The 27,498-nt window shown below is 32.0% G+C and overlaps 1 protein-coding gene across 1 annotated transcript; it reads left to right on the top strand.

Moving 5' to 3' along the window:
- On the top strand, nt 1–27,498 carry LOC132730397 (uncharacterized). Its single transcript, XM_060716311.1, has 16 exons — nt 1–16; nt 2,030–2,063; nt 3,387–3,428; nt 10,320–10,346; nt 17,792–17,972; nt 18,459–18,581; nt 19,482–19,712; nt 21,223–21,315; nt 22,195–22,272; nt 23,808–23,888; nt 24,269–24,385; nt 24,858–24,917; nt 25,228–25,297; nt 25,595–25,713; nt 26,436–26,530; nt 27,291–27,498. The coding sequence occupies exons 1-16, from the start codon at nt 1–3 to the stop codon at nt 27,496–27,498; spliced, it is 1,575 nt and encodes a 524-aa protein (XP_060572294.1).

Here is a 27,498-nt window from a genome sequence, read left to right as displayed (position 1 = left end):
ATGGAGGCATTATGTAGTAAGTCTGAAATGATAGAACTCTTACACTAAACTTCATATCTTCAACAGATATTTTGCAGTATTTGCGTTTTAACAATCAAGCAAATGGTACAAGATATACATCTATTTTAGATTATTTATAAAACTTTCTACTGATATCAAAGTTTTACTGTAATTTATCTTCCGTTGCTCTTGTTTATTGAAATTCACATGTCGCCAAATACAACAAAATTAATTTTCAATATTGCAAAGTAAAGAAATTGTTGTTATGAAATAAAAACTGGATATTGACAAAATTATATATTAATTATACATTGATAGATTTAAGTATTTAAATAGGAAGAAAGCTGTGTTTCTTTGTTTCTTGAAGGAGAATTTTAGCAAATATGTTATGTTTGAACAAATAAAACCCAACATAATTTGGGAAAAAAATTGATTAACTTTTCCTTATGCCATTTAGTACTGTGAAATCTGAATCTTTTATTTTACTGCACTTTTATCCTCCTTCCCCCATAGTTTTTGAACTGTCTGCTTTTTTTCAGGGCCATTTCTTTGTTATTCATGCCTGGATTTTGAAATAATTTTGCATAGATGTGAAGCACATTAACATGATGTGCAAGGCCAAAGTTTGTAGGTCACAGGTCAAGGTCACTAAAAGTTGTAAGGAAATTTTCATGAAAAAAAAATGCATTGATGAGCAATTTTGTCAGGTCATCAAATCTGTCATTCCTGGATTGATTCTCCTTGATGAATTCTAAAAATAGCTTTGTATCAATGTGTTAGACATGATGATTACCTGTCACATACATCAATTAGGTCTCCAGCAAATAGGTCAAGGTCACATTTCTGTTAGACATTTATTGAGACAATTTTAACCCTTGAAATGCTGAATTTTTTCTTGAATTGACTTTCATCTGTTTAACGTGCCTTTATTCAATATTTGGAGATATCACATTGTGAAAATTCTGATTTTTGGTCAACAGTAGTATACAGCCAGGTCAGATTGCATGGGTATGGAGGCTGGGGCCTGACAGGTATACTGTGTACAAAGGGAAAATTCACTTTTGGTGTCCAGCAGAGTTAAGCGTTAATAAACACTGAAAGGATTTTTATTTATTCACATTTATAAACATTATATCAAAAATTGTAACTTCCAAAAAATTTGAATGATTTCACAGTTTCTTTTCCACTTTCTTCTTTCATTTTCCATTTTTACTAAACAAAAACATTGTTTGCAGTGAGTTTCTCCTCCCCAAAACCATTCTTTATAATATGTAAATGTAACAATTATTATTTGTATTATATAAAAATCAACAATTGATTTCTTAGTCTAAGATGCTATACCAGTATAAATATAATGATTGTTATTTGCCAGAAATGTTTCAGCTATGATTCAAGGTCATTTACCCTGCTGCTAATAAAAGACAATTCAGTCACTAAATCAGTATGGCCTCAAAAGAGGTGCACTAGTTGTTTTGTTACCTTGACACACCAGCCACCCGCCCCACTTTCCAACTCTTGGCAAATGGTGAAGACTGTGCATCTGGGGACAGTCTATCTCTGATGACAATCAGTGACATTTTATTCCCCTCGCTTTTGCTAGCATAAGTACAAATTCACTGCATTTACCAACAAGTGCATTGACAGCTATATAATCCCCTTGATATCCCCAGCACTACATGTATATACTCCATAAAGTGGGGGTGGGGGCAAGAGATGCAAATTACTGGTGCATTATATTTCTCTACATAATTATAACTGTGATAATGTATTTAGGACCATTCATTACAGTCCTGTTATTGTTTTGTTAAATTCACAGACATTTGATAGTTTCATCAGAATCATGTATTTAATGTATATATTTACAAAGACTCAATGTGACTTTTTTTTTAGTTACAATTGAAATATGAAGTTCAGTACAAAAAATACTTTCATATTCAAACTTACTTGAAAGTTTTTTCAGATTAGTGAATAAAGATTTATCATACTTCATTCACATATTGAAAAATGAAATTCCTTGTTGATATTTCAGGAGATAGACGGACAAAAATGAACAGAGCAAATAGGTAAATTCTGTTTTTATATTATTTTAGTCTGTATTACAAGACATTTACTTATATAATTGTAGATGTATTATCTTTATAATTTACTTAAACAAAGGTTGCCTTTAAGTAATAGGGAATATATGAAATTTATTGAAAGGTTACTGTCGTGATGCCACTAAACTTTTCCAACCTTGTTTTTATAATTATAATGGTGGTGCGATTTTTTTTCTTGGTTGAAATTGTAGGAACTTAAAATACATTATAAATATATATCTCTCTCTTACTTTGTCCCAACCCAAAGTCATTTAAATAGTTATGTTTTTAGTTATAAATATTTATTTTTGTGATCTATAAGACATTAAATAACACTAGTGTATCATAATGACAATAATTATATCAAATTATTAGATATATGCAAGACAAGACAATTTTATTATTCCAATCCTTAGCTTAAAAAGCCCATTACATATATTGAGAGAAAAAACGAAAAAAAAAAACAAACAAACAAAGAACATAAAAAAACAATAATGTTTGATCATTGAGCAGAACTAATTGATATCATTTTTTATATCTCAATTACAAGTTCTGAAATTTGATAGTTTTGTTTTTTGAGTTTTTTTTTGTATCATGTGTATTGCCTAAGTACCATTAAAATATATATTGTAATTACATGTAATACATTTGCAATAATATTGTGTTAATATAAGACATTTAATACTATCTAAAAGGAAATGGAATATTAATGACATATGTTAAATTTTCAACTTAAACAAAAATATACTTTAAAGTTTCAAAATTTTAAATTAAGTGCAGTAACTTCATACACTGAGTAGGTGTGTTTAAAGGTCAGCGTGACCTTAAAAAGTATCGAATCAGTTATTTTGTCTTTTTGGGATTGAATTCTAGATATTTTATTGAGAATATTTTCAGACTATAATTGTTCCATTAAAACAAAAATCGATAGGTTTATTGTTAAGCATTTACCAATTAATGGAAATTTATGAAATGTCTAATTGTCTGATTGGGAGAGAGCAAGGTGAAGGTCAGAAAATAAAACATTCAAAGGCTCAGTTACACTAGTCTAATGCTGTGTCCTTCCTGTTTTCCTTTTTTTTAAACGTCCAAACTGCAATTCATTTGCTTAATAATGATAAATGCTGACTAAGTAGTAAATGATGATATAACTTAAGGTGTTGTTTATGATTACATGATAAGGTGTATTTTATGATATAATCATGAATATGGTTGTTTATGATGAGGTGTTGTTTATGATGTGTTTATGATGAGGTGTTGTTTATGATGAGGTGCTGTTTATGATGATTTATAATGATTTATGATTTGTAGCATGAGACATTCGGCGTCAAGCAGCGCTATACTGTTACACAGGTTAGCCACGTCGTGTCACTTATGTCGTGACTTCTGCTTGTTGTCAAATAGGGCTAGGGGTGCACATCAATATTTATTTATGTTTTTAGCTCACCTGAGCTTGCTCAGGGTGAGCTTTTAGGATCGGTGAATGTCCGTCGTCCGTCGTCCGTCGTCCGTCGTCCGTCGTCCGTCCGGCCGTCCACAATTACTTGTGAACACTCTAGCGGTCGCATTTTTGCCGCAATCATCATCAAACTTGGTCAGGATGCTTATCTAGTTGAAAGCTCGGATGAGTTCGAACATGGGTCATCTCGGATGAAAAACTAGGTCACAAGAGCTAAAAATAGAAAAACCTTGTGAACACTCTAGAGGTCACATTTTTGACCCAATCATCATCAAACTTGGTCAGGATGTTTGTCTAGGTGATAGCTTGGATGAGTTCGAACATGGGTCATCTCGGATGAAAAAGTAGGTCACAGGAGCTATAAATAGAAAAACCTTGTGAACACTCTAGTGGTCACATTTTTGAACCAATCATCATCAAACTTGGTCAGAATGCTTGTCTAGTCAATTGCTTGGATGAGTTCGAACATGGGTCATCTCTGATGAAAAACTAGGTCACAGGAGCTAAAAATAGAAAAAACCTTGTGAACACTCTAGTGGTCACATTTTTGACCCAATCATCATCAAACTTTGTCAGGATGCTTGTTTAGATAATAGCTCGGATGAGTTCGAATATGGGTCATCTCGGATGAAAAACTAGGTCACCGGAGCTATAAATAGAAAAACCTTGTGAACACTCTAGTGGTCACATTTTTGCATCAATCATCATCAAACTTGGTCAGGATGCTTATCTAGTTGATAGCTTGGATGAGTTCGAACATGGGTCATCTCGGATGAAAAAGTAGGTCACCAGAGCTAAAAATAGAAAAACCTTGTTAACACTTTAGCGGTCACATTTTTGCATCAATCATCATCAAACTTGATCAAGATGCTTGTCTAGGTGATAGCTCGGATGAGTTCGAACATGGGTCATCTCGGATGAAAAACTAGGTCACAGGAGCTAAAAATAGAAAAACCTTGTTAACACTCTAGTGGTCACAATTTTGACTCAATTGTCATCAAACTTGGTCAGGAAACTTGTCTAGGTCATTGCATGGAATAAATCGAACATGGGACATTTCGGATGAAAAACTAGGTCACAGGAGCTAAAAATAGAAAAAATCTTGTTAACACTCTAGTGGCTACTGTTGTGATCCAAATATTCTGTTAATTGGTCTGAAAGTTTGTTTTGATGATTTCTAAGTCAAGATCGAACATGGGTCATCTTGGATGAAAAACTAGGTCACACCGCCCAAATATGGAAAAACCTTGTTAACATTCTAGTGGTCACATTTTCGACTCAATTATCATCAAACTTGGTCAGGATGTTTGTCTAGGTAATTGCTTGGATGAGTTCGAAATCGCATGTGTGAAACTAGGTCACCGGAGCTAAAAATAGAAAAATCTTGTTAACACTCTAGTTGCTACTGTTTTGATCCAAGTATCCTGGAAATTGGTCTGAAAGTTTGTTTTGATGATTTCTAGGTCAAGTTTGAATATGTGTCACCTGGGTAAAAAACTAGGTCGCACTGCTCAAATATGGATAATCCTTGTTAACACTGTAGTGGTCACATTTTTGACTCACCTGTCATGAGACTTGGTCAGAATGCTTGTCTAGGTAATTGTTTGGATGAGTTTGATAATTCAGGTGAGCGATCTAGGGCCATCATGGCCCTCTTGTTTTACTGACCTGCTTGAAGCTAATTTGGATGAAGTTAATTCTTTTGCTTATGAATTCAAAACTCAGTGATTAAATACATTGTCCATTCTATTAATATTATACTAAATTCATATGATTCACTAACTACCGTCTTAGAAATTCGAATTCTCCAATGTACAATTATGTTTTCAATATAACTAAGGAAAATGTTATATATAAAGTTTGTTAGCATGCACAGAATGATGGTCATCTGGCTCAGATAGACAACACATTATTGCTACTGCCAATCTATGAAAATTGATAAAAGTCTTCTTAGTTTACTTTTTGTCAGTAGAGGCTGTCTTTTTAAGTTTTTGTTCAATTTTATGGTAAAAAAAACCACCAATGATAACCATAAAGGGGAGGACATAAAACTTCAGATATGTGGTAACAGTCGTTGACTTCAAACCACTTGTCCCTCATAGCTGTGGGTTCAAATCTGGCTAGGGAGTTTGAATTCTTTTTTGGGAAGTTATCCAGCTTGCTTAGGGAACATTGGTGGTTCTACTGTGCATGAAATAATGTATGAAAGGGCCATTAATAAAGCTGGAAAGATGCCATATTATTACCTTTACAGCGTTGATGCTTCATAAAACCCTACCAAAACAAAAACCCCAAAAAAGACTTTATAAACTAAATATTAATACAACTTAATCTTTGAGTCATTATAATATTGTTCAAACGACTAATGCCATAAATATCATCAAATAATTTTGTTTTTAATTGCCATTTATGCTTTACTTTTTGAAATAACATGGTTATCTTGGGGCCTATGACCTAATTGATAATTTATTAATATCACATATTATTACTAATATTTATTTGACCATTTTAATAATAAATCTGTAAAGACTCAAAATTTCTAGATTTGATTTGACGAAGTGTTTGACTGAAAACTGTTATGATTAAGTAATTTCTGATGTCAAATTGAAATTGTCAATCATTTAGTGGTAATATTTTTCATTTAATCATATAAATTGATGTTTGAAAAAAATCATATCAGGTTAGTAGATTGGTAAATATCTCTGGTAAGAAACAAAACTACAAAATGCAGAAGAAAACTAGGTCACTAGGTCAAATATTAGTTGAAGAAAATTATTGTTCCCAAACTCTGCTCGAAGACATTGATAATTAGATACATAGTCTGAATCTTTTCATTGATGAAATAAAGGTCAAGGTACAAGTTTGAAGGTCAAGTAACTCAAATAAGAAAGGCTAATTTATTGTTTTCTCTCGAGGCCACAAATTATCAAAATCGTCATTGAACTGTATAATAACCATCATTAAATAAATTAGAATACAAGTTGAAGTTGAAGAGAGAGCTTAAACATCATAAACTATATTACTAAGTTAGATCTTATTAAGGTCTTGTTGTCAGTCTGGACGTAGTAAATTTGATCCTGGTGGCATGAAACTTCTTGTGATGATAGGCAGGTCAGCTTTCTAGAGAAGTCACCATTATCTTTTCGGTTAAAAGTTCTATTGAGTGATACAGAGGTTTAATAATTTCTCACCAGATTTTAAAATAATTTGTAATCAACTTGAAAGAGCTAAGGCAAATCATTTTTGTGTAAACAGAAGTTTTTTTTAATGTATTGTTTTGCATATTTAAAAACATATTTTTGGTGTGTTCAAATCTGCATGTGACCTATTCAGCGACACGAGTAGTCGACCTTTGTCCCATTACATATGGTAAGTATATGTCGTGTAATTTGCTAATTATAACTTCATCAGATTAGCTCAGCACGTCAGTAAACACATTATCACCCATTCTAAAAAAAATGATTTTTTATTTTTTGTGACTTACCTTTCTGTTTCAAGAATCATCAGTTTTATTAAGTTATTGCACTATTTTTTTTCATTTCAATAACTTTTTGCCAATGAGTAAGAAAAATAAAAGGTAACATTGTTAAAATCTTTTTAGTTTATTTTTGAAGTTAATTATTCTTGAAATGTGCTGTTCACCTCGATTTCTAGTTGATTGTGTTATAGTTGCACACAGCACATTGTTGTTTTAAACCTTGTACAAATTCACATTGATTTTTACAAGAATGTGTTCAAATACACTTAAATTCTTTGAGAGCGTGTTCAAATGCACTGACATTATTTGAAAATGTGTTCGTATTCACTTACATTCTTTTAGAATGTGATCCAAATACACTTATATTCTTTGAGAATGTGTCCAAATACACTTATATTCTTTGAAAATGTGTTCAAATACACTTATAAATTATAATACATTATTTGAGAATGTGTTCCAATACATTTAATTTTTTTTGAGATTCGTTGTGTTCAAATACACTTGCATTAATATTGAGAATGAGTTCAAATACACTTTAACTTTTTGAGAATCACAGTGTTCAGATACATTTTCATTATTTGAGAATGTGTTCCAATACTCTTCCATTCTTTGTGTTCAAATTAAGCCAGACATGTGTTCAAATAATCTTTTAATAAGTTTCATAAAGCATGATAGATGCATATCATATTTCCAATTCCACAGTGTTTGTACAACTGTATCAGAATTTTTTTTAGAAGAATTTGAGTGTCCAGAAAAAGCACAAAAAAACAACAACAAACATCTTTACAACTAAAAAGAGATGTTGATTTATTTTTTAATTCAATTCATAAAAAACTCATGAAGCAATCTATCAATTTTTTTCATAAAATAAGGATATAAGTGTATATCATTAGCATTTTAGAAGTAAAAGTGAAAAAAATAAATAAAAAATTGATGACAATAGTTAGATATGTTGCTAGGAAGATTATTGTTGTCATGTAGCAGTTTTGTATTTTAGATAGATGATATTTTTTATTTATACATTTTAGCAAGTTTTAAACATGTGAATGAGTTTGGCACAAAGCTCATTTTGATTTATTTTCATAGATGAATAGATATATGTATATATCCGCAGAGTAAATTGGTAATCATAAGAGTGGTAGAATTTCCTCCTGATTTTAAGAATATTAAATTTTGATTTGACATTTGCCCCTGTAAATTCTTTGTTCTTTTTAGCTTGACTATTCGATAAGAATAAGTAGAGCTATTGCAGTCACCCGAGCCTCGGCGTCGGCGTCGGCGTAACCACTTATGTTAAAGTTTTTGTAATAGTTCAAATATTTTCAAAGTCCATAGACATATGGCTTTGAAACTTTGCACACTTGTTCACCATCATAACCCCAACCTGTAGACAGGAGGAGGTAACTCTATCAAGCATTTTGACAGAATTATGCCCCTTTTTCGACTTAGAATTTACGTTAAAGTTTTTGTAATAGTTCAAATATTTTCAAAGTCCATTGACATATGGCTTTGAAACTTTGCACACTTGTTCACCATCATAACCCCAACTTGTAGACAGGAGGAGGTAACTCTATCAAGCATTTTGACAGAATTATGCCCCTTTTTCGACTTAGAATTTACGTTAAAGTTTTTGTAATAGTTCAAATATTTTCAAAGTCCATTGACATATGGCTTTGAAACTTTGCACACTTGTTCACCATCATGACCCAAACCTGTAGACAAGAGGAGGAAACTCTATCAAGCATTTTGACAGAATTATGCCCCTTTTCGACTTAGAATTTACGTTAAAGTTTTTGTAATAGTTCAAATATTTTCCAAGTCCATTAACATATGGCTTTGAAACTTTGCACACTTGTTCAACATCATGACCCCAACCTGTAAACAGGAGGAGGTAACTCTATCAAGCATTTTGACAGAATTATGCCCCTTTTTCGACTTAGAATTTACGTTAAAGTTTTTGTAATAGTTCAAATATTTTCAAAGTCCATTGACATATGGCTTTGAAACTTTGCACACTTGTTCACCATCATGACCCCAACCTGTAAACAGGAGGAGGTAACTGTATCAAGCATTTTATTTACTATCAAGCACTAAGAATAGTCGAGCGTTGCTGTCCTACCGACAGCTCTTATTTCAGACATTTGTTCAATTATGTTTGAGTTTTATTGACATAACATTCTTTTACATTTTATCAGAATGTATAAGGACGTAGATGTACATGTAATTATCGTTCATGTTTATGAATTTAGGGGCCAGAACTCTTTTTGTATTTTGTAAAAATAATATCACATGTAGTGGGATATCAAGAAGTCAAACTGACAAAAGATTTATTAACTCATAGCATGTTGATTTTCTTTAAATGGACTTGTCCAGCTTCCATCTCCAGAACTGTCCATTATCAATTTAGAGGTTATGAAAATGGAAATTGGAAAGTTGGTCAGCCAACAGTATGGAGCCTGGTCAGACTGCGCAGGAGTCAGCCAACAGTATAGAGACTGGCCGGACTTCGCAGGAGTGCAGGCTGGCCTGGCTGTATACTGGTGGCAAAGGCAGGTTTTGAGCATGGTCAAGGTTAAATATTTAGATAAGCACTGATTGGTAGGAAGTTAGAAATAATTGCCTAAACTGTAGCTTTACAAAATTATTTCATACACTAACAATTTCTTCTTTTATTTCATTAATATTTTTTTCCTTAGAATTATCTTAATAAATGTTAGAGAACACAGTATTTAACAAAGGTTGCTGATTGACCTGTTGACTGATAAAGCTAATACAGGTGGAAATATTGAATTCTTAATTAAAGGAAGCTTTCCTGCCAATTACAGGAAGGTCAGTGGTTTTTAATCACTTCCTGAAACATGTGACTTAGAATGCTTTGTCCTTCACTGCTATGGTTTGAAATCAGTCAAAGAATGTTGAAAATGCTGTTTTTTTATAATAGCAGGTCAAGTTAACAGAATATTGCTGCATGTGCAATGAAAACAGTGTAAGGAGAAGAATTTTATAAGACTTAATTTAAATCTTCCATTCTAATCCTTGTCTTAAATATACATATAAAAATGTTTGATTTGTATTGTATATGTATATATTTGGGAAAAAAATATGTTTAAATTAAAACAATGCATAGACAGGCATCATAGTGAGGGCAAGGAAACCGCTTACAAACAGATGGGCAATTTCAAACCAAAAATGACAATTCTTATGAAAATGCTATGGTTGGGTGAATGTAGATGAATTATTTGTTGTAATCTGTGTTATTATGATTGTAAAATGTTATATAAATATGTTAATTACTGATCTACTTCAGTGCATCACGTAATGGTAGAATGTCCAGGTATTGTTGTTGACAGTGCTAGTAGAGAGCCAGCTAGTATTAAACATGTCTAAAATATGCCTGTAAAGTCAGATATTTTGATGAAATTTATATATGACATAAGCTTGAGATGTGCTTACATGATGCTATAATTATGACTATATATTTACCAATCAAAAAACAAATAGAGGATATTTGTTTGTTTTGCATGTAAGATTGAAATATAATTTCACTGAGTGAACACCAGATGCAATATTTTAACGAGTGGCGTAGCCACGAGTGAAAATATAATAGCTGGTGTTCACGAATGAAATATATTTCAATCTTATATGTAAAACAAATAAATTTTCTTTTTATTTTATGCTTTTTAAGTGATTTTAAGTATCTTTTTACTGATTTTGCCGCGTAACGTCGCGCATACTCCTTTGTGACGTCATTATATCATGACGTCACATCATAAGTTTTGATATATAGTTCTGTTAAATTTCTCTAATTTTGTTAAATTTTTAACATGCTGTATGATGACATTAACTTTCTTTTCCTAAATAAGCAAATTTACGTATGACGGCATTTATTTCTGCCTGTTATTCCATTTACTTATGATTTTCTTTTCATCCGCATTCAGATATAGTCTGGCTACAGTGAAAATTATATTTTATAAATTTCACTAGTGGTTTATCAGAATATAATCATCTGATATATTGTAGTAAAACACTGGAAAGCATGAAATAATATCTCATCTCTAACATTTTTTTTTTCTTGAAAATATCCTGCCATAATATGTATAGCAAAATGTGCAGATAGAATGTGTTGGGCTTCGGTACCATATAGAAAAATTCCATTCAAATTGTCTTTTAACTCTACATTTTAATTGGCATCTTGCCTCATATGTTGGCATAACCAGTGTAAGAAAGCTGTGTAATATAATTATATACCTATATTGTTATATTTTTAGACACTTTTACTGAACTGCCAGCCTTTGTCAAGAATGGTGGCGCCGCCTAGTGGTTAACATGTCAGACTAGTAATCTAAGCGTTGTCAGGGGCAAGCCATTGTTTCTGTTAGCTATAGAAACTTTGCTCTCATTCCTTAGTACTGGTTGGTTCCAGGAACGAGTTTGAGTGGGTTTCAGTAAGCTTCCAACACATTCAGTCTGAAATAAATTTGTATGTATAAACAATGAGTATAGTATAGAACAAGCTAGCTTAAATGCAATTCCATATAATTTTATCGAGCAAGTCAACCTTGAATTTTCATTTTGATATATACATTTATTGTATTTATACTTAACAGTTTAAAAAATCTTAGCCTTATAAGTCCTCGAACTTGCATTTTGATATATATTAATACTGATCTAAGCTTTAAAAGTCCATGTAGCAAATTTCAGTTGGGTTAAAGGTTTATATAATTTTATGTTCAGTTTAAAATAGGTAGAATTAAGATTTTTTTTTGAAGGTTAAGTCTTTAGCAAGTTTAAATCATATGTTATTTTACTAAACTATATCATTTGAAATGATATTGGCTTAAAAAAAACACCCTTTGTAATTGGATGTTTTAGGTCAACTATTCAAAGGATAGTGATGCTGTCCTAAGGTTTTTATTGATAAAAGACTCTATCCAAAACCTTTTTTTCTCTTGAGGCTTCAGTAAAATAAGGTAACCATAATATGGTTATATAGAATATGGTTATAAAACAAATGAACTAATTTATGTGCCGATATTTTGGTTTTGGGTAATAGTTTTAGGGAATTTTAGTGGTTTAGGTAGTGGACACTATTTTATTACCTTCCAAAATATCTGATTTTACGGTTGTAGAAAAACTTGGTAAATTGCTTTTCACAGAATCTTAATTGCTTGATAATTTAGATCAGTTAGGGCATATTACTTAAACTGTACTTTTTATGCCACCGCAGCATCTGCGGTGCGGTGGCATATAGCGATTCACCTGTGTGTGTGTGCGTGTGTGTGTGTGTTTGTTTGTTTGTTTGTGTGTGTGTGTGTTATATAGATTATATAGTGAACTTCAAAAATCTTCTTGTGAAAAACCACTGGTCCAATTTCAACCAAACTTGGCAGGATTGATCCTTGTGTGAAGGGCTTCCAAAGTTGTTCAAAGAATTTCATTCCATGCAGAAATCTGGTTGCCATGGCAACCAAAAGGAATTATAAGAATAAATTTAAAAAATCTTCTTGTAAAGACCCAAAAGGCCTAGAGCTTAGATATTTTGCACAAAGCATTGTCTGGTAGACATCTACCAAGATTGTTCAAATTATAGCCCTGGGGTCAAAATCGGCCCCGCCCTGGGGGTCATTGATTTTCACTATATGACATATAGTAAAAACGTAAAATACCCTCTTGTAAAGACCCAAAAGGCCTAGAGCTTTGATATTTTGCATAAGGCATTGTCTGGTAGACCCTTACCAAGATTGTTCAAATGATAGCCCTGGGGTCAAAATCAGCCCCGCCCCGGGGGTCATTGGTTTTCACTATATGTACATATAGTAAAAACTTAAAATACCTTCTTGTAAAGACCCAAAGGCCTAGAGGTTAGATATTTTGCATAAGGCATTGTCTGGTAGACTTCTACCCAGATTGTTCAAATTATAGCCCTGGGGTCAAAATCGGCCCTGCCCCGGGGGTCATTGGTTTTCCTTAGATGTATAAAGTAAAACTTATAGTAAAAACAATTGACAAATGATAGAGGTTAGATATTTTGCATGAAACATTGTGTAGTGAACCTCTAGCAAGATTGTTCAAATTATAGCCCTGGGGTCAAAATCGGCCTCACCCCGGGGGTCATTGATTTTCAATATATACATATAGTAAAAAATCTTATTGTCTGAAGGTACAAGGCTTAGAGCTTTAATATTTGTTAAATGATATAATCTATAGGTACTCTACCAAAGTTGTTCAGATTTTGCCTCTAGTGTCAAAATTAGCCCCGCCCCGGGGGCCATAGGTTTTCCTTATATGTATATAGTAAAATTTAAAAATCATCTTCTCTAAATTTATTAAGGCTGGAGTTAAGATATTTTGCATGAAACATTGTGTAGTGAACCTCTAGCAAGATTGTACAAATTATAGCCCTGGGGTCAAAATTGGCTCCACCCCTAGGGGTCATTGATTTTCACTATGTACATATAGTAAAAAAAATGTCTTGTCTGAAGGTACTTTAAGGCTTAAGAGATTTTATATTGGGTATGTAATATCATGGGTCCTCTACTAAAGTTGTTTTAAGTATGCCCCTAGAGTTAAAATTGCCCTGCCCCAGAGGCGATAGTTTTCCTTATATGTATAAAGTTAAAATGTTGGGTCGTCCGTGGCCGAGTGGTTAAGGTCGTTGACTTCAAACCACTTGCCCCTCACCGCTGTGGGTTCGAATCCCGACAGGGACTTTGGATTCTTTCATGTGAGGAAGCTATCCAGCTAGCTTACGGGACGTTGGTGGTTCTACTCAGGTGCCCGTTCGTGCCTGAAATAATGCACGGAGGGGCACCTGAGGTCTTCCTCCACCAGTAAAGCTGGAACGTCGCGATATGACCTATACTGTGTTGATGTGACGTAAAACCCAAAACAAACAAAAAAAATAAAGTTAAAACTTGAAAAATTTCTTCTCTGAATTGACAAAGGCTAGAGGTTAAATATATGGCATGAGACTTTGCGAAGTGAACTTCTACCAAGATTGTTCAAATTATAGCCCTTGGGTCAAAATTGGTTCCGACCCGGGGGTCATTGATTTTCATTATGTACATATAGTAAAAAAAAAAAAGTATTTTTGTTTGAAGGTACAAGGCATAGAGCTTTGATGTTTGCTATATAATATCATCTATAGGTCCTCTACCAAAGTTGTTCAAATTTTTCCCTTGGTGTCAAAATTGGCCCTGCCCAGGGGCAGTGATTCTCATTATGAACACATAGTAAAAACAGAAAATAAAACAAATGTTTTCTGAATGGGAGAAAGCTACAGCTTAGATATTTGACTTGAAATGTTGTTTGGTGGACCTGTATCAAGATTGTTTGAATAAAACCCTTGGGTCAAAATTTTGCCTTGCCCAAGGGGAAAGTGACCTACTTTCTTATCCTTTGATGTACAGCAATGAAATTGTGCACAGTTTAAGTTGTAAAATTGAACTTTGATATCAGGTGATCTAGATTTTGATGATATGACTTACTCTCTTGTCCTTTGATGTACAGCTATGAAATTTGAACCATGTGCACAGATTAAGATGTAAAGTGAACTTTGATATTAGCTGACTTAGATTTTAACAAAGTGTCTTACTGTGTTGTCCTTTGATATAGTCATGAAATTTAGGCTGTGAGAAATATGACCTTCACCACCAAATTAACAAGACTCAAGTGCATTGATATATTCCTACTCTGATCTTTTGTTGGATTAACAATAGATTCAACCACTAATCTGTTGATAAGGATTAGATAGGTCAGGGATCTATGCATTATGACAATCTTCAATTGTATAGAAACAAAAATATCCGTTCCTACACTACTATTTAGTGTTGTATTAATGCACACTACTATTTAGTGCTGTATTAATGCGGTGGCATAGCATTTTTCTCAAATGCAATCTTGTTTCTAAGTGCAGACTTATGAAAATCTTACGCTACAATGGTAGTTGTCTCATAACTGATGCAATAATGCTCTTCTTGTCTTAGTAGGTTTTTTGCTTTGCTCTGCCATCTTTTTTTTTGTTAAGACAACTAAATACATGTTCATTGCAACTAAATACATATTCATTGTTAAACTAAAAAGCTAATATATTGTATACAGAAGATTATGTATTTATTCTCAAAATTTTATTGGAATTCTCTTCTATAAATAATAATAAAAGACATATTTTATATTTAAAAAAAAAGGAAGGTTATAACGCACATTGTTTATATGTGACATTTGAATGTAATATTAATTATAAAATGTATATTTCAAAAAACAAGCAATAAAAAAAATTGGCTTTGCATGCGGCTGGAAATGTTTTAGAGTTTTTGCAGGCAGATAAAATATCAATTATAACAATTATATGAGCCGCGTCACGACAAAACCAACATAGTGCGTTAGCAACCAGCATGGATCCAGATCAGCCTGCGCATCCGCGCAGTCTGATCAGGATCCATGCTGTTCGCTTACAATCCCTATAACAAGTAGAGAAACTGATAGCGAACAGCATGGATCCTGATCAGACTGCGTGGATGCGCAGGCTGGTCTGGATCCATGCTGCCGCGCAGTCTGATCAGGATCCATGCTGGTCGCAAAGCCATTATGTTGGTTTTGTCGTGATGCTGCTCATATAATGTAGATTATTATTATTATTCAAGCTTGTTTCACTGCATGGTGGCCATTAGTTTATAATCGCTTTGTCCTTGATCTTTCTTTAGGTAATTAAAAACTTTCATATAGGCAACTGTGAACTAAAATACATAAAGCTGTGAAAGGCAATTTTCTAATAAATATTTAGTCGCCTTTTAATTAAAATGTTTCTAAGGTAGTAGAAAGAACGTTCCGGGATAATTTTAATTGTTATTTTCTATAAATGTTGAAATTACAATACCTATAATGTAAACTTTTTTTCTGTGTCAAAAACATGAAAAACAACATAATTTTGAAATTTCTCTCTCACTAATTACTTTTAAGCTAAAAGGTCAGCATTAATGACCTTTACAATGTCAAAGTGACTTTGTATGTAGGAAGAAAAAACCACAATTAAACTTTTTTACCTACATGACGTGACTGATCTCTCTTCTACCTTGAAACATTAAAACAATACAAAAACAAGACCAAACAAAAATTATGTATTAATACAAAAAAGAAACTTTCCTATAATGTTTTACATGTGGTCTTGTTTCTGTGATTCACTGGGTATGATAAATTGCTGTTTATATAAATTATATCGATTATTTTGGATAAGGGCTATGTTATTATTATTGTAGAAGCTTTTATTTTAACTAAGTTCTCATAGCTAATGTAGCAAGGGTTAGGGTTTCATAGTTGTTTTTCATAATTTGTGAATGTATATTTTTTTTATATTTGAAACTGTACTTTTATTAAGATTTTAAGGAACTTAAATCTGTGATGTTTAGAAAGTCAGTTGCTTTGTGCTTTCTGCTCAGAGCCTGATTAGTGATTGACCTTGACATAGTTGCAACTTTTATAGTGACCTTGACATAATTGCAACTTTTGCAGTGACCTTGACATAGTTTCAACTTTTGTAGTGCCCTAGATATAATTACAACTTTTGTAGTGACCTTGACATAGGTGCAGTTTTTGAAGTGACCTTGACATATTTGCAACTTTTGTAGTGACCTTGACATAGTTTCAACTTCTGCATTGACCTTGACACAGTTGCAAATTTTGAAGTGACCTAGATATAGTTGCAACTTTTGGTGTGACTTTGACATAGTTGCAATTTTTGTAGTGACCATGACATAATTGCAATTTTTGGTGTGACATTGACATAGGAAATTTTTAGCGAGACTTTGACATATTTTCAACTTTTATTATATATATATATAGTCACCTTGACAAGGTTGCAAACATTGGTGTGATTTGTACATATTCTGATTATTTGTTCTTAAATTTCCATTAGTTTTGTTTTTGTCTTCACCAACACATTAGTATTTACAGGTACATAGTAAACTTTTATGTGTCAAAATCAAAGTAAATGCTGGAGGTGAAAGGTGAAATAAAGCCAGACAGGCAATAATTTTTCTTATGATTCTAAACATTGTTATTTGAAGTATTTGAAAAAATGAATTTTTGTAATGAAAATCTATAATTTTGGAATACATCCCACTGAACACTCTCATTTTCATTTATCATAACTTTTAATTATTGATAATCACTCCATAATAAATATTTCTTTTAGGCCAAATAAGGACGTACTAACTTATTTTTTAAATATTTTTTCATTAATCATGCATTTTACAGAAGTTTAGGAAAGGTAGACATAACCGTTGTATTCAGACTTTATGTTTGGGATAGGGGTGTAATTATAATAATGATAATTTATGTTCTTTAACCTCTACAGATAATTATTCTAACTAAATGTAAATCATTATAAAATATTCATAAGTAACAAAATTAATTTTGAAACATATATGCCAAAAACAGAACAGTAAATGGCAATCATAATAAATTACATTTTACTTGGTGTATCTTAGTGAATTTTGATTCATTGAATTGAATGAATGATTTTTATTTTACTTTTAACCTAATTAAGATTATCTTAAATTTTCCAAAGAATTTTAATTTTTTTATTTTAAAGTATAATTTAGCAAAGGGTATTGCAATATTGTTATGTAGAACTGAATTATGACAAAATAAACTTGATTTTGCAGTGACAAATTGTTGATTTAATGTGTGAAAAAGTTACACACCAAACAAATGATCATTTAGGTTACAAAACATCGAAAGTTACAGATTTAAATAGAAGTTTACTTTTTTTGTTAATTTCAGTCAAAAGAATAGCACGCCTTCTTTACCCAGAATTCCACAGAATGGTAGGCCACCAAGTCCTCCGCAAAGTTCAAACCGACCAAAGTCTGGTTCAGGTCAACAGATGAACGGTAGACAGCGTACAGTACAGTCATCGACGAGAAGACCAAATGATTCTGCGTCCAAATCTACGCCATCTATTGTAAGCTTTGCTAGATTTTATGATGTTCTTAATTTCTAAACAATTCAATTCAATTCAAATATCTTTATTCACCCAGATATTAATAACATAATGTAAAACTGTACCAAATGGAAGGTTTTTGATACAGTGTTGATATGCCCCTGTACTTGACGACTTCCTACAACACTAAAGCTGGAAAGTCGCCATATAACTTTAACAATATTAGTGCCACCTAAAACCTAACAAAACAAAAAAATATAATAATTACAGTTTTTGATAAAAGAAAAGAAACAGATTTAATTAGGGGTTCCATTTTGAAACAGTAACAATTAAGTAAAATTCCTGGCAACATTTTTCAGGCTGGTCTTGCTCTTTTCATTAATGTCTTTTACATTCCTTCCTTAGGTGACAAATCCTGTACACTGCCTTTCTCTTAAAAACTTCTATTAACATTTGTTACATTGCACGAAAATGAAATGTTTTTAGGATGTTCTGTGTTTTATTTAGATGAATGGAATGGCCAATGGGGATGCCTCGAGCCTTGCCTTACAAGGTCTAACAGTCCAGGGCAGTAATAATGTAGAAAACAAAATAGCTGAAAGTCCATCAGAAAGATTACCTAGAGGAAAGGTAAGTTCTTGATGACTGTATTAAACATTATAAATAAAGTTAAACTACAAAAAATATCATAAAATTTCATGAAATTTTTTAATAATTCATTTAATCATTCAGTATCCTATATATTATTATATAAGTGTGAATTTCCAGGACATTCGAAAATGATGATATGGAACATTGTTAAAAGGAATATTATTATAACGCACAATAATTAATTTTTTTTAATAAGAAACACATAGATTTACGATGATAAATAATTTTATTACCTGCAGGAAATGATAGATAATTCAGAATATATAGCTTTGTTAATGTTTTAGCTTTTCTTTTCAAGAATGATGTGTAACTTCACATAATTTAACACTGTTGCAAATGATTGGTTTTGCACTAAATGTGAATAAATATACATGTATTGGCATTAAAGTGGTGAACATCTCTATGTCAATTTAAACAATTTATATTTCCATAGCTTATAATACAATATTTTTTCTGTTGTTTGTATTGTCTTTATGAATTTCTATCACTGCATTTGTCATGAAAAATAGCAATATCCCTGTATTATGAGATAGCATGTCCCAATTTTTCAAATTATTCAAACACAGCTCTTTCTTTACAAAAATTCATGATATGCAATTCTGACTATTGCAATAAATATTAAAATTATAAATTTATTTTATGCTGATAAAATGTTTAATTAAATTTTAATACAATCTAGCTTAACCAAATTTTCATGACGGATATTTGATCTTTAAATGGCATTATTTAAATATTGTTTCTTTCCTTCTGTTAAGAATTTTAAAAATGATTTTTATGAACCCTTCTTAAGTTCCTTTATATTATCTGTATCATAAATTAAAGACTCACTGAAGGTCATTGTTGGAATGAGTCTTAACAGAATATTCTGTTACCTCTTAGGAAATGATGAGTGAAATATTAGAAGGCATTGAGATGTACAAAAACGTTGATAGAATGAAATCATTGGCCCCACTTTCTAAACAAGATGTTAACTGGATCATGTATAAAACATTTAAGCCCAGAAAGTGTTGGTCAGCTGGTATAAACCTAAAGCCTCATGGGAAGGGGGAATTCCAAGTAAATCAGAATGAGGCTAAGGGAAAACCCTCTATGCTGAATAAGGAGGGGAAGGTAAAAGATGAAAGTACCTAACTGGCACCATAATTCACATGTTTGTCTCAAATTTAGTTATGATCCCTCTTGCAGTGTGTTAGATCTATTCAAAAAATTATTTATATACAAATACATATTTAAGAGGCTTATTTAGGTATCACTGATTGTAGAAAAATAGAGCATAGATTTATTCAAAGATGCAAAGCTTAATTAGGCAGCATTTGCTTTTATGACAAGTTTAGAGCATATAATGTAGTGATTACATGAATATAGTTTAAGTCAGTTTCACCATACATTAGAATGGTCATTTTCATATTAACTTTCACAGTGCTTATTGAAAAGGATTTTTTTAAATTATTGGAAAAAAAAGAAGTAATTTTACAGCAGCAGAGCTTATTCAATAAGATAATGATTATAATGTATTGGATAAAAACCATCTTCGGCATTTGATAAGTGTAGTGTTTTAATTTCATTTCATAGCCTCATTTGTGCATCAAGGTCATAATTTTGCTTTTGTTTACATATTTTTATAGCACATTAATTTTGTATATACATATATAGCCAATGAGGCAAACATTAATGTGGGAGCCAGATTTTTTTTTATTTATTTTGTTCTATATTGATTTTGCCTGTTTTCTATCATAGTCTCTCTTTTTTCATCAGATCTTTTGTAATTAACACTGAGTCACATTCTTTCACTCCTAACATATTTAAATGTAAAGTAGATCTCTAATCTGAAGCAAATGTGATGTATTTCTTTTAAAAACATCATAGTACATTCTAAATTAATTTACATACATTCTTGTTACAAAAGTACATGTAGAAAATTACATATATTTATTTTTTTATTTATTTTTATATTCATTTATTTTATTATTATTATTTTTTATTTTATATTTTTTTTTTAATTTTCTACATACTGAATTTTGAAAAAAAAGTTCCTTGCCTATTTTGAAGTTTTCACAATGCTCCTTTAGCCTACAAAGATAACACTTAATAAATTCATATCAAAACTAAACAAATAACACTTGTGTTGTGAAGTAAACAAAGATTATGAGGTGTGGCTTGAACAATAAGGTGTTCAGCTGCTCAACTTTCACCGATCATTGGTTTCTTAGGAAACTAAGGTCATGACCTTGCCAGCAGTACTGGTTAGCTGATGGAACCGAAAGTGCTACCAGTAATTAGAACCTTCATTCATTCAGTCTGACCTTGCTCTATACTGTTGGTAGCATTTTCCAGGATAAGGAGGGAAATTTGTTAGAAAAACTTAAAAATTAGACAATTTTATTTTATGCAAAATAATATTTTATGTTTAATCATCATAACTTTGATTTGATGCAGTTTTTATGATGGAAATCTTCTGAGAAAAAAGTTGCCCCTTTTTCCAATTCCACAGATTGCAACATAACTACATGGATAAAGTCCAACTTAGAAACCCAACATTTAAAGAGACATATCTGTACATGTTGTGTTGTGTAGACATACAGATATATTTTATATGAATTTTTTGATATTTTTATTTCAGCCAGGGCAGATCATTGATATACGTGCCATGCTGAATGATGCAACTAAACTGAATGTTGAAGAAGGCTCAAATGAATTTTCTAATGTAACTAATGTAGGTATACCTTAAAACAGTGTCATTGTAATACTTTTAAGGAGCTCCACTGGGGCAAAAAAAACCCTAAAAACATAAAATTTAAAATTCTTGCATAGTACTATAGTAAAATGGAAAAATCTGCAAAGTGTTATGAAGAAATATACTGAGAATTAAATTTAATATTGATTTTTGTGTGTGATTCTTAGCCTGATTTAAGTGAAAAGCTTTGCTACACTTCATTTTCTGATCATTTAGTACAATAAAAATGACTTTTCTGGAAATATAGGGTGATTGAGTGATCTGACTGAAATTGCACATAAGTTTATAAGTTCTAATTTATTAGACATACAAATAAATTTTAAAAATATATTCTATGGAAAATCAACTTATCTATATGCAGTAATCAACTTTAACTGTGGGATCATGGTTTAAACGAACGAGAAGTCCCTCTGCAGACAACAATTCACATTTAATATCTAAGTTGCATGATTATATTGCCCTGTTCAGGGGCTGTAACTCTTTATTACATTATTGTTTAAGAATAGGAAACAACTGAGATCTGCCTAATAGCAGTTCTAGTAGATATGTCTAACAGTAGCAAGATACTGCTTTGAATCTGACAGACAATTGTGACTGGAAGCGTACTTAAAAATCCATGCACCAGCATTGTGACTGAACCGACTATAAAACTCCATGGCACAAGACAATTTGTGACTGGAAGCCGTAACTTATAAAAACTCCCATGGGCACCAATTTTCTTGCTGAGGGGAACTGATAAAAAACCCTTGTTGATTGCACTTTAAGATATTAGATATGAAATCAATCAATTTTCAGTTTTATTTATTTTTCTTGCAGTGATACTTTGTTCAAAAGCTTGTTGTTTTTTTTTAATTTTAGGATAAATTATTGAAACCTCTAGGAGGCTATGTAGGGTACAATTCTGAATGGAGGGATTTAGCTCAAAACATTAGTAGAGTAAGTATTACATACATAAATTATTATGTCTCCCAAAATTTTTGGGAGACATATTGTTTTTGCCTTTGCTGTCTGTCTGTTGGTTGTCTGTCTGTTGTCCGTTTGTCCGCAATAAGCTTGTCCGCCCTTCACAGGTCAAACTACTGGTGGGATTACAACCAAACTTTGCAGGAGTAATCAGTACCATCCCGAGTTTAGCACATTACTGGCACATTCCGCTTCACTGCACCAAATGGCTGCCAGAGCTAAAAATAGAAAAATATTGTCCGGCCTTCACTGGTCAAAGTACTGGTGGGATTTCAACCAAACTTTACAGGAGTGATCAGTACCATCCCTAGTTGTGCACATCACTGGCACATTTTGCTTCACTGCACAAAATGGCCGCCAGAGCTTAAAATAGAAAATTCTTGTCCGGCCTTCACAGGTCAAACTACTGGTGGGATTTCAACCAAACTTTACAGGAGTGATCAGTACCATCCCTAGTTGTGCACATCACCGGCACATTCTGCTTCGCTGCACAAAATGGCCACCAGAGCTAAAAATAGAAAAATCTTGTCCGGCCTTCACAGGTCAAACTACTGGTGGGTTTTCAACTGAACTTTACAGGAGTGATCAGTACCATCCCTTGTTGTGCACATCACGGGCACATTCTGCTCTGCTGCACAAAATGGCCACCAGAGCTATAAATAGAAAAATCTTGTCCAGCTTTCACATGTCAAGCTACTGGTGGGATTTCAATGAAACTTCATATGAGTGACCATATACAGCTTTGGTAGACATTATGTTTTTGTTACAAAAACCCTTCTAGTTTCTGCATTGAATTATTATTTGTGAATCTCTCTCTCTACTTATTGCTTTGCTTTAAATGTTGCCACAGATAATTCTTTAATGTGAGAATGATACTCAATTAGGATATGGTTCTACCAATATACCTGAAAAGTTGCACAAACAAGATCCAAGTTATCCATATGTAAGGCTACAACATTGACATATAATGTTATTGAAATGAGATGAAATCATTCGTTTCATGGTTTTATTGATAATATAAGTCAAATCTTTTTTCTTAAAATGTTCAGAAGGATTGTTAATTTGATAGCTGTATCCTGGCTTAGACTCTGGGCTTTAATCCTGGACTATACATTGCAGTCTCATTCCATATTTGTATTATAATGCACGTGATAGAGCAACAAATCAGGCAGTCAAGATGGTGCAGATTACTTATCTTGTAATTGATAATGAAATCTTTTATATAGTCTTTTGCACTGTACCACTGCTCAGGCATGTACAGAAGAAATAGAGTGAAAGCATTTTGTACTGGTAAACTGCTTTACAGTTTGCCCAGAAACAGTGGGGTAAATAAACTCTGCTCAGGTGAACGAAATGTTACATGCCACCATGATCTGGTGGGTAAACTCTTATTACAAATGCCACCATATTTGCATTTTTTTTATTACTGTAAAGGTTCTTTGTTTTAAGTATTCTATCAGTTATCATGTTTGTCCCTACTGTAATCTGCCACACTGTTGTTTTTTCAGGATATTTATTCACAAAATCCCAATGTGAAATGGAGTGATATTATAGGGTTAGATGAAGCCAAGAGATTAGCAGAAGCAGTTGTATATCTATAAGGTATTATACTAAGTTTATTTCATGTATACAGTCACTCATGTCAGTATGTCATGGAAGTTTTATCTTGTCAAGTACACATCAATGATAATTCACGTTGCTTCTATTGACTAAGTGTCAGGGTACCTCATTGTAATATGAGGTACAAGTCATAATGTACTCTTAAAAGGTAAACAAGTCATATTAATTGTAAAGGTAAACCAGTCAATCATTATATCCTGTAATGTAAACCAGACAATCATAGTATTGTAATGATATTCCAGTCAGTCATTGTATTGTAAAGGTATACCAGTCAATCATTGTGTTGCAAAGGTATACCAGTCAATCATTGTATTGTAATGGTAAACCAGTCAATCATTGTGTTGCATAGGTATACCAGTCAATCATTGTGTTGCAAAGGTATACCATTCAATCATTGTATTGTAAAGGTATACCAGTCAGTTATTGTGTTGCAAAGGTATACCAGTCAGTTATTGTGTTGGCAAAGGTATACCATTCAATCATTGTATTGTCAAGGTATACCAGTCAATCATTGTGTTGCAAAGGTATACCAGTCAATCATTGTGTTGTAAAGGTATACCAGTCAATCATTGTGTTGCAAAGGTATACCAGTCAATCATTGTGTTGCAAAGGTACACCAGTCAATCATTGTGTTGCAAAGGTATACCAGTCAATCATTGTGTTGCAAAGGTATACCAGTCAGTTATTGTGTTGCAAAGGTATACCAGTCAGTTATTGTGTTGTAAAGGTATACCAGTCAATCATTGTGTTGTAAAGGTATACCAGTCAGTGTTTTGTATGCAAGTTTACCAGTCAATCATTATACCTTTTACAGGTATACCAGTCAGCCGTTATATCTTATAACGATATACCAGTCAATCATTATACCTTTTACAGGTATACCAGTCAGCCCTTATATCTTATAACGATATACCAGTCAATCATTATACCTTTTACAGGTATACCAGTCAGTCCTTATATCTTATAACGATATACCAGTCAATCATTGTGTTGCAAAGGTATACCAGTCAGTGTTTTGTATGCAAGTTTACCAGTCAATCATTATACCTTTTACAGGTATACCAGTCAGCCCTTATATCTTATAACAATATACCAGTCAATCATTATACCTTTTAAAGGTATACCAGTCAGCCCTTATTTCTTATAACAATATACCAGTCAATCATTATACCTTTTAAAGGTGTACCAGTCAGTACTTATATCTTATAACGATATACCAGTCAATCATTGCAGGAGTGATCATGAGTGCTTGTATATGTGTAAGTTATAAGTTAACATTCATTTATATAAATGTTTTGATTTTATATTTTTCAGTATCCTCAATTGTTTAAAGGCATCTTATGTCCGTGGAAAGGTTTACTGCTTTATGGACCTCCAGGTAAGGTTTATATATAAATAATCAAAATGAAAACCTTTCCAGGAAAACCAGGCTTTATGAGATTGTTTGATTTTTCTGTAAATCTCATAAAAAAATGCTAAAAAATTCAAATTTTTGGATTGTTTTTCTAAGAAACTAAGCACTTACTTACATAATTTGATAGATTTAAAAATTCACTTTTACATTAAACAAAGGAATACTTATCATTTACCATTTGAGATTTATAAATATAATTAAAAGTTTATGTTTTGATAATTATTGTATGTTATATATAAGATTTAACTGGTATATATTCAGGGACAGGGAAGACTTTACTGGCTAAAGCTATAGCAACAGAATGTAACACAACTTTCTTTAATATATCAGCATCTAGTATAGTGAGTAAATGGAGAGGTGATTCAGAAAAACTAGTCAGGGTAGGTATCAACTTTTATTATAATATTTTTTTAAATAGAATTAATATTTATTTTTCTTTTTTGTGTTTTAAAAGGTAAATGTAAGGGCAAAAAAAAGAATTTAGATTAAAATTTGATTCTTTTTCCACTATCCAAACTTTTCAATATAAATAAATATCTTTTTTGGGTATTTAAATTATATTTATTGAACCTCATTAATAAATAAATGTAAAAATAATTAAATATATTTTTTAACTTTTTTAAGATTTTAATACATTTTTACCAAAATTTTTGAATTTTTTTTAATATTTTTGGCCCGCGGGATATTTAATTTGTATGATAATTTTTTAAAACCCCTGTGTTTTTTAAATTGTAAAAAAAAAAAATTTGAGCAGCCAAGTAAGGGTCGGGAATAAAAGATATCAGGCTGGCCGGGCAATAATTTATTTGGGCTTAGGCAAGCTATTGTCTCCAGATGGAAATTGTTGTTTTTACTGTAGTTGCCCTCCGTACTGAGTGGGGCCGCCAAAAACTAAGTTTTACATTACAAAGGGTTGTTTTTGTTGTCTTCTCCCAAAACTTGAAGCATGCAACGGGGTTTTTTATTTTGTGTTTTTTAAAACTTTTTGGGACTTTTTAAAGTTGATTTAAAGGGTTTTTTCCAGGGTTGGGGTTTGTTTAACTAAATAACCCAGGGTATATTTTGATATGTAAAAAGTTTATAAAGGTTACTTTTTTTTCAGGTATTATTTGAGATGGCGAGGTTTTATGCTCCGTCCACAATATTCCTCGATGAGCTTGAGGCCATTATGAGTCAAAGAGGGTCACAAGGGGGAGGGTAAGTGCATAAGTTACTTATTTGCAAATTTGTTAATGTCAACTATGTGAAGAGATGCTGAATGAAGGGTTATGTTGCAGGTTATTTATAATAGTGCAAATCATTATTGATGAAAAGTTAAAAAAAAACAACAGAAACAAAGCAACTAAGACTTTATGGAAGGCAGGAAAAAGAGATGTTAGAGTGTAGAAGATTACGGCTTGGAAATCTGCTTAAAAAAATAATAGTTAAAGAATCATAGATGACTTTTAACCTTTTGTTTTGAAGAATGACATTTGAAGGGGAAATTACCATTATGAACAAAAACAATAAATTTTTTATGAAACACATATAACCATAGTAAAAAGTAGAAATACATTCGTCATTGTTACTTGTATGTGCTCAGGTTCCTGACGGTTTATAAAACATAGTATACAAAGTGTTTAAGCCAATCAGAATTAGAGAAATTTATTTGCATTATTTTAGCATTCATTATAAAGATTTTTGAAAAGTTATATGGCCTTATAAAAAATTTGGTTTTTGGGCAAAAGCAGCTAATTTTAACGCAAAACAAGGTTAAATTTTAAAGGCCAAAATAACCTATGAATCTTTAACAGAAATATAATGCAACAAATTTCCTTAATTAGAGAGAAAAAAAGGAAATGACTTCATAAATTTACAGCAGCTGTATAATATAGTTTATATAAACATCACAAATATCCAATGAAAAGCGACGCTACAAACATACAGTATTATAAATGGTGCGATATTGTATTTACAGGGAGCATGAAGGTAGTAGGCGTATGAAGACAGAACTTTTAGTACAGATGGATGGACTTGCTAAAACTGATGATCTGGTCTTCCTGTTAGCTGCATCAAACATTCCATGGTATAAAAACTTGAATTTTATAAAGTTTTTGATACTATCCAGGTCCAGCTATTTTTTCTTAAGGCTGATAGGCTCTGTAGACAATGATTTCCTGATATAA

The sequence above is a fragment of the Ruditapes philippinarum genome, unplaced genomic scaffold (genome assembly GCF_026571515.1).
Source record: "Ruditapes philippinarum isolate M1 unplaced genomic scaffold, ASM2657151v2 ctg1213_1_1_1_1, whole genome shotgun sequence".
Taxonomy (NCBI): Eukaryota; Metazoa; Mollusca; class Bivalvia; order Venerida; family Veneridae; genus Ruditapes; species Ruditapes philippinarum.
The sequence above is the reverse complement of the archived record's forward strand: the minus strand, read 5'-3'. Positions and strand labels throughout refer to the sequence as shown.

Bases quoted from the DNA above. Each gene is read 5' to 3' on its own strand.
- LOC132730397 (XM_060716311.1), top strand. The intron at 17,973-18,458 runs GTAAGCTTTGCT...TGTTTTATTTAG, and splicing joins CCAAATCTACGCCATCTATT to ATGAATGGAATGGCCAATGG. The intron at 25,298-25,594 runs GTAAGGTTTATA...GTATATATTCAG, and splicing joins ACTGCTTTATGGACCTCCAG to GGACAGGGAAGACTTTACTG.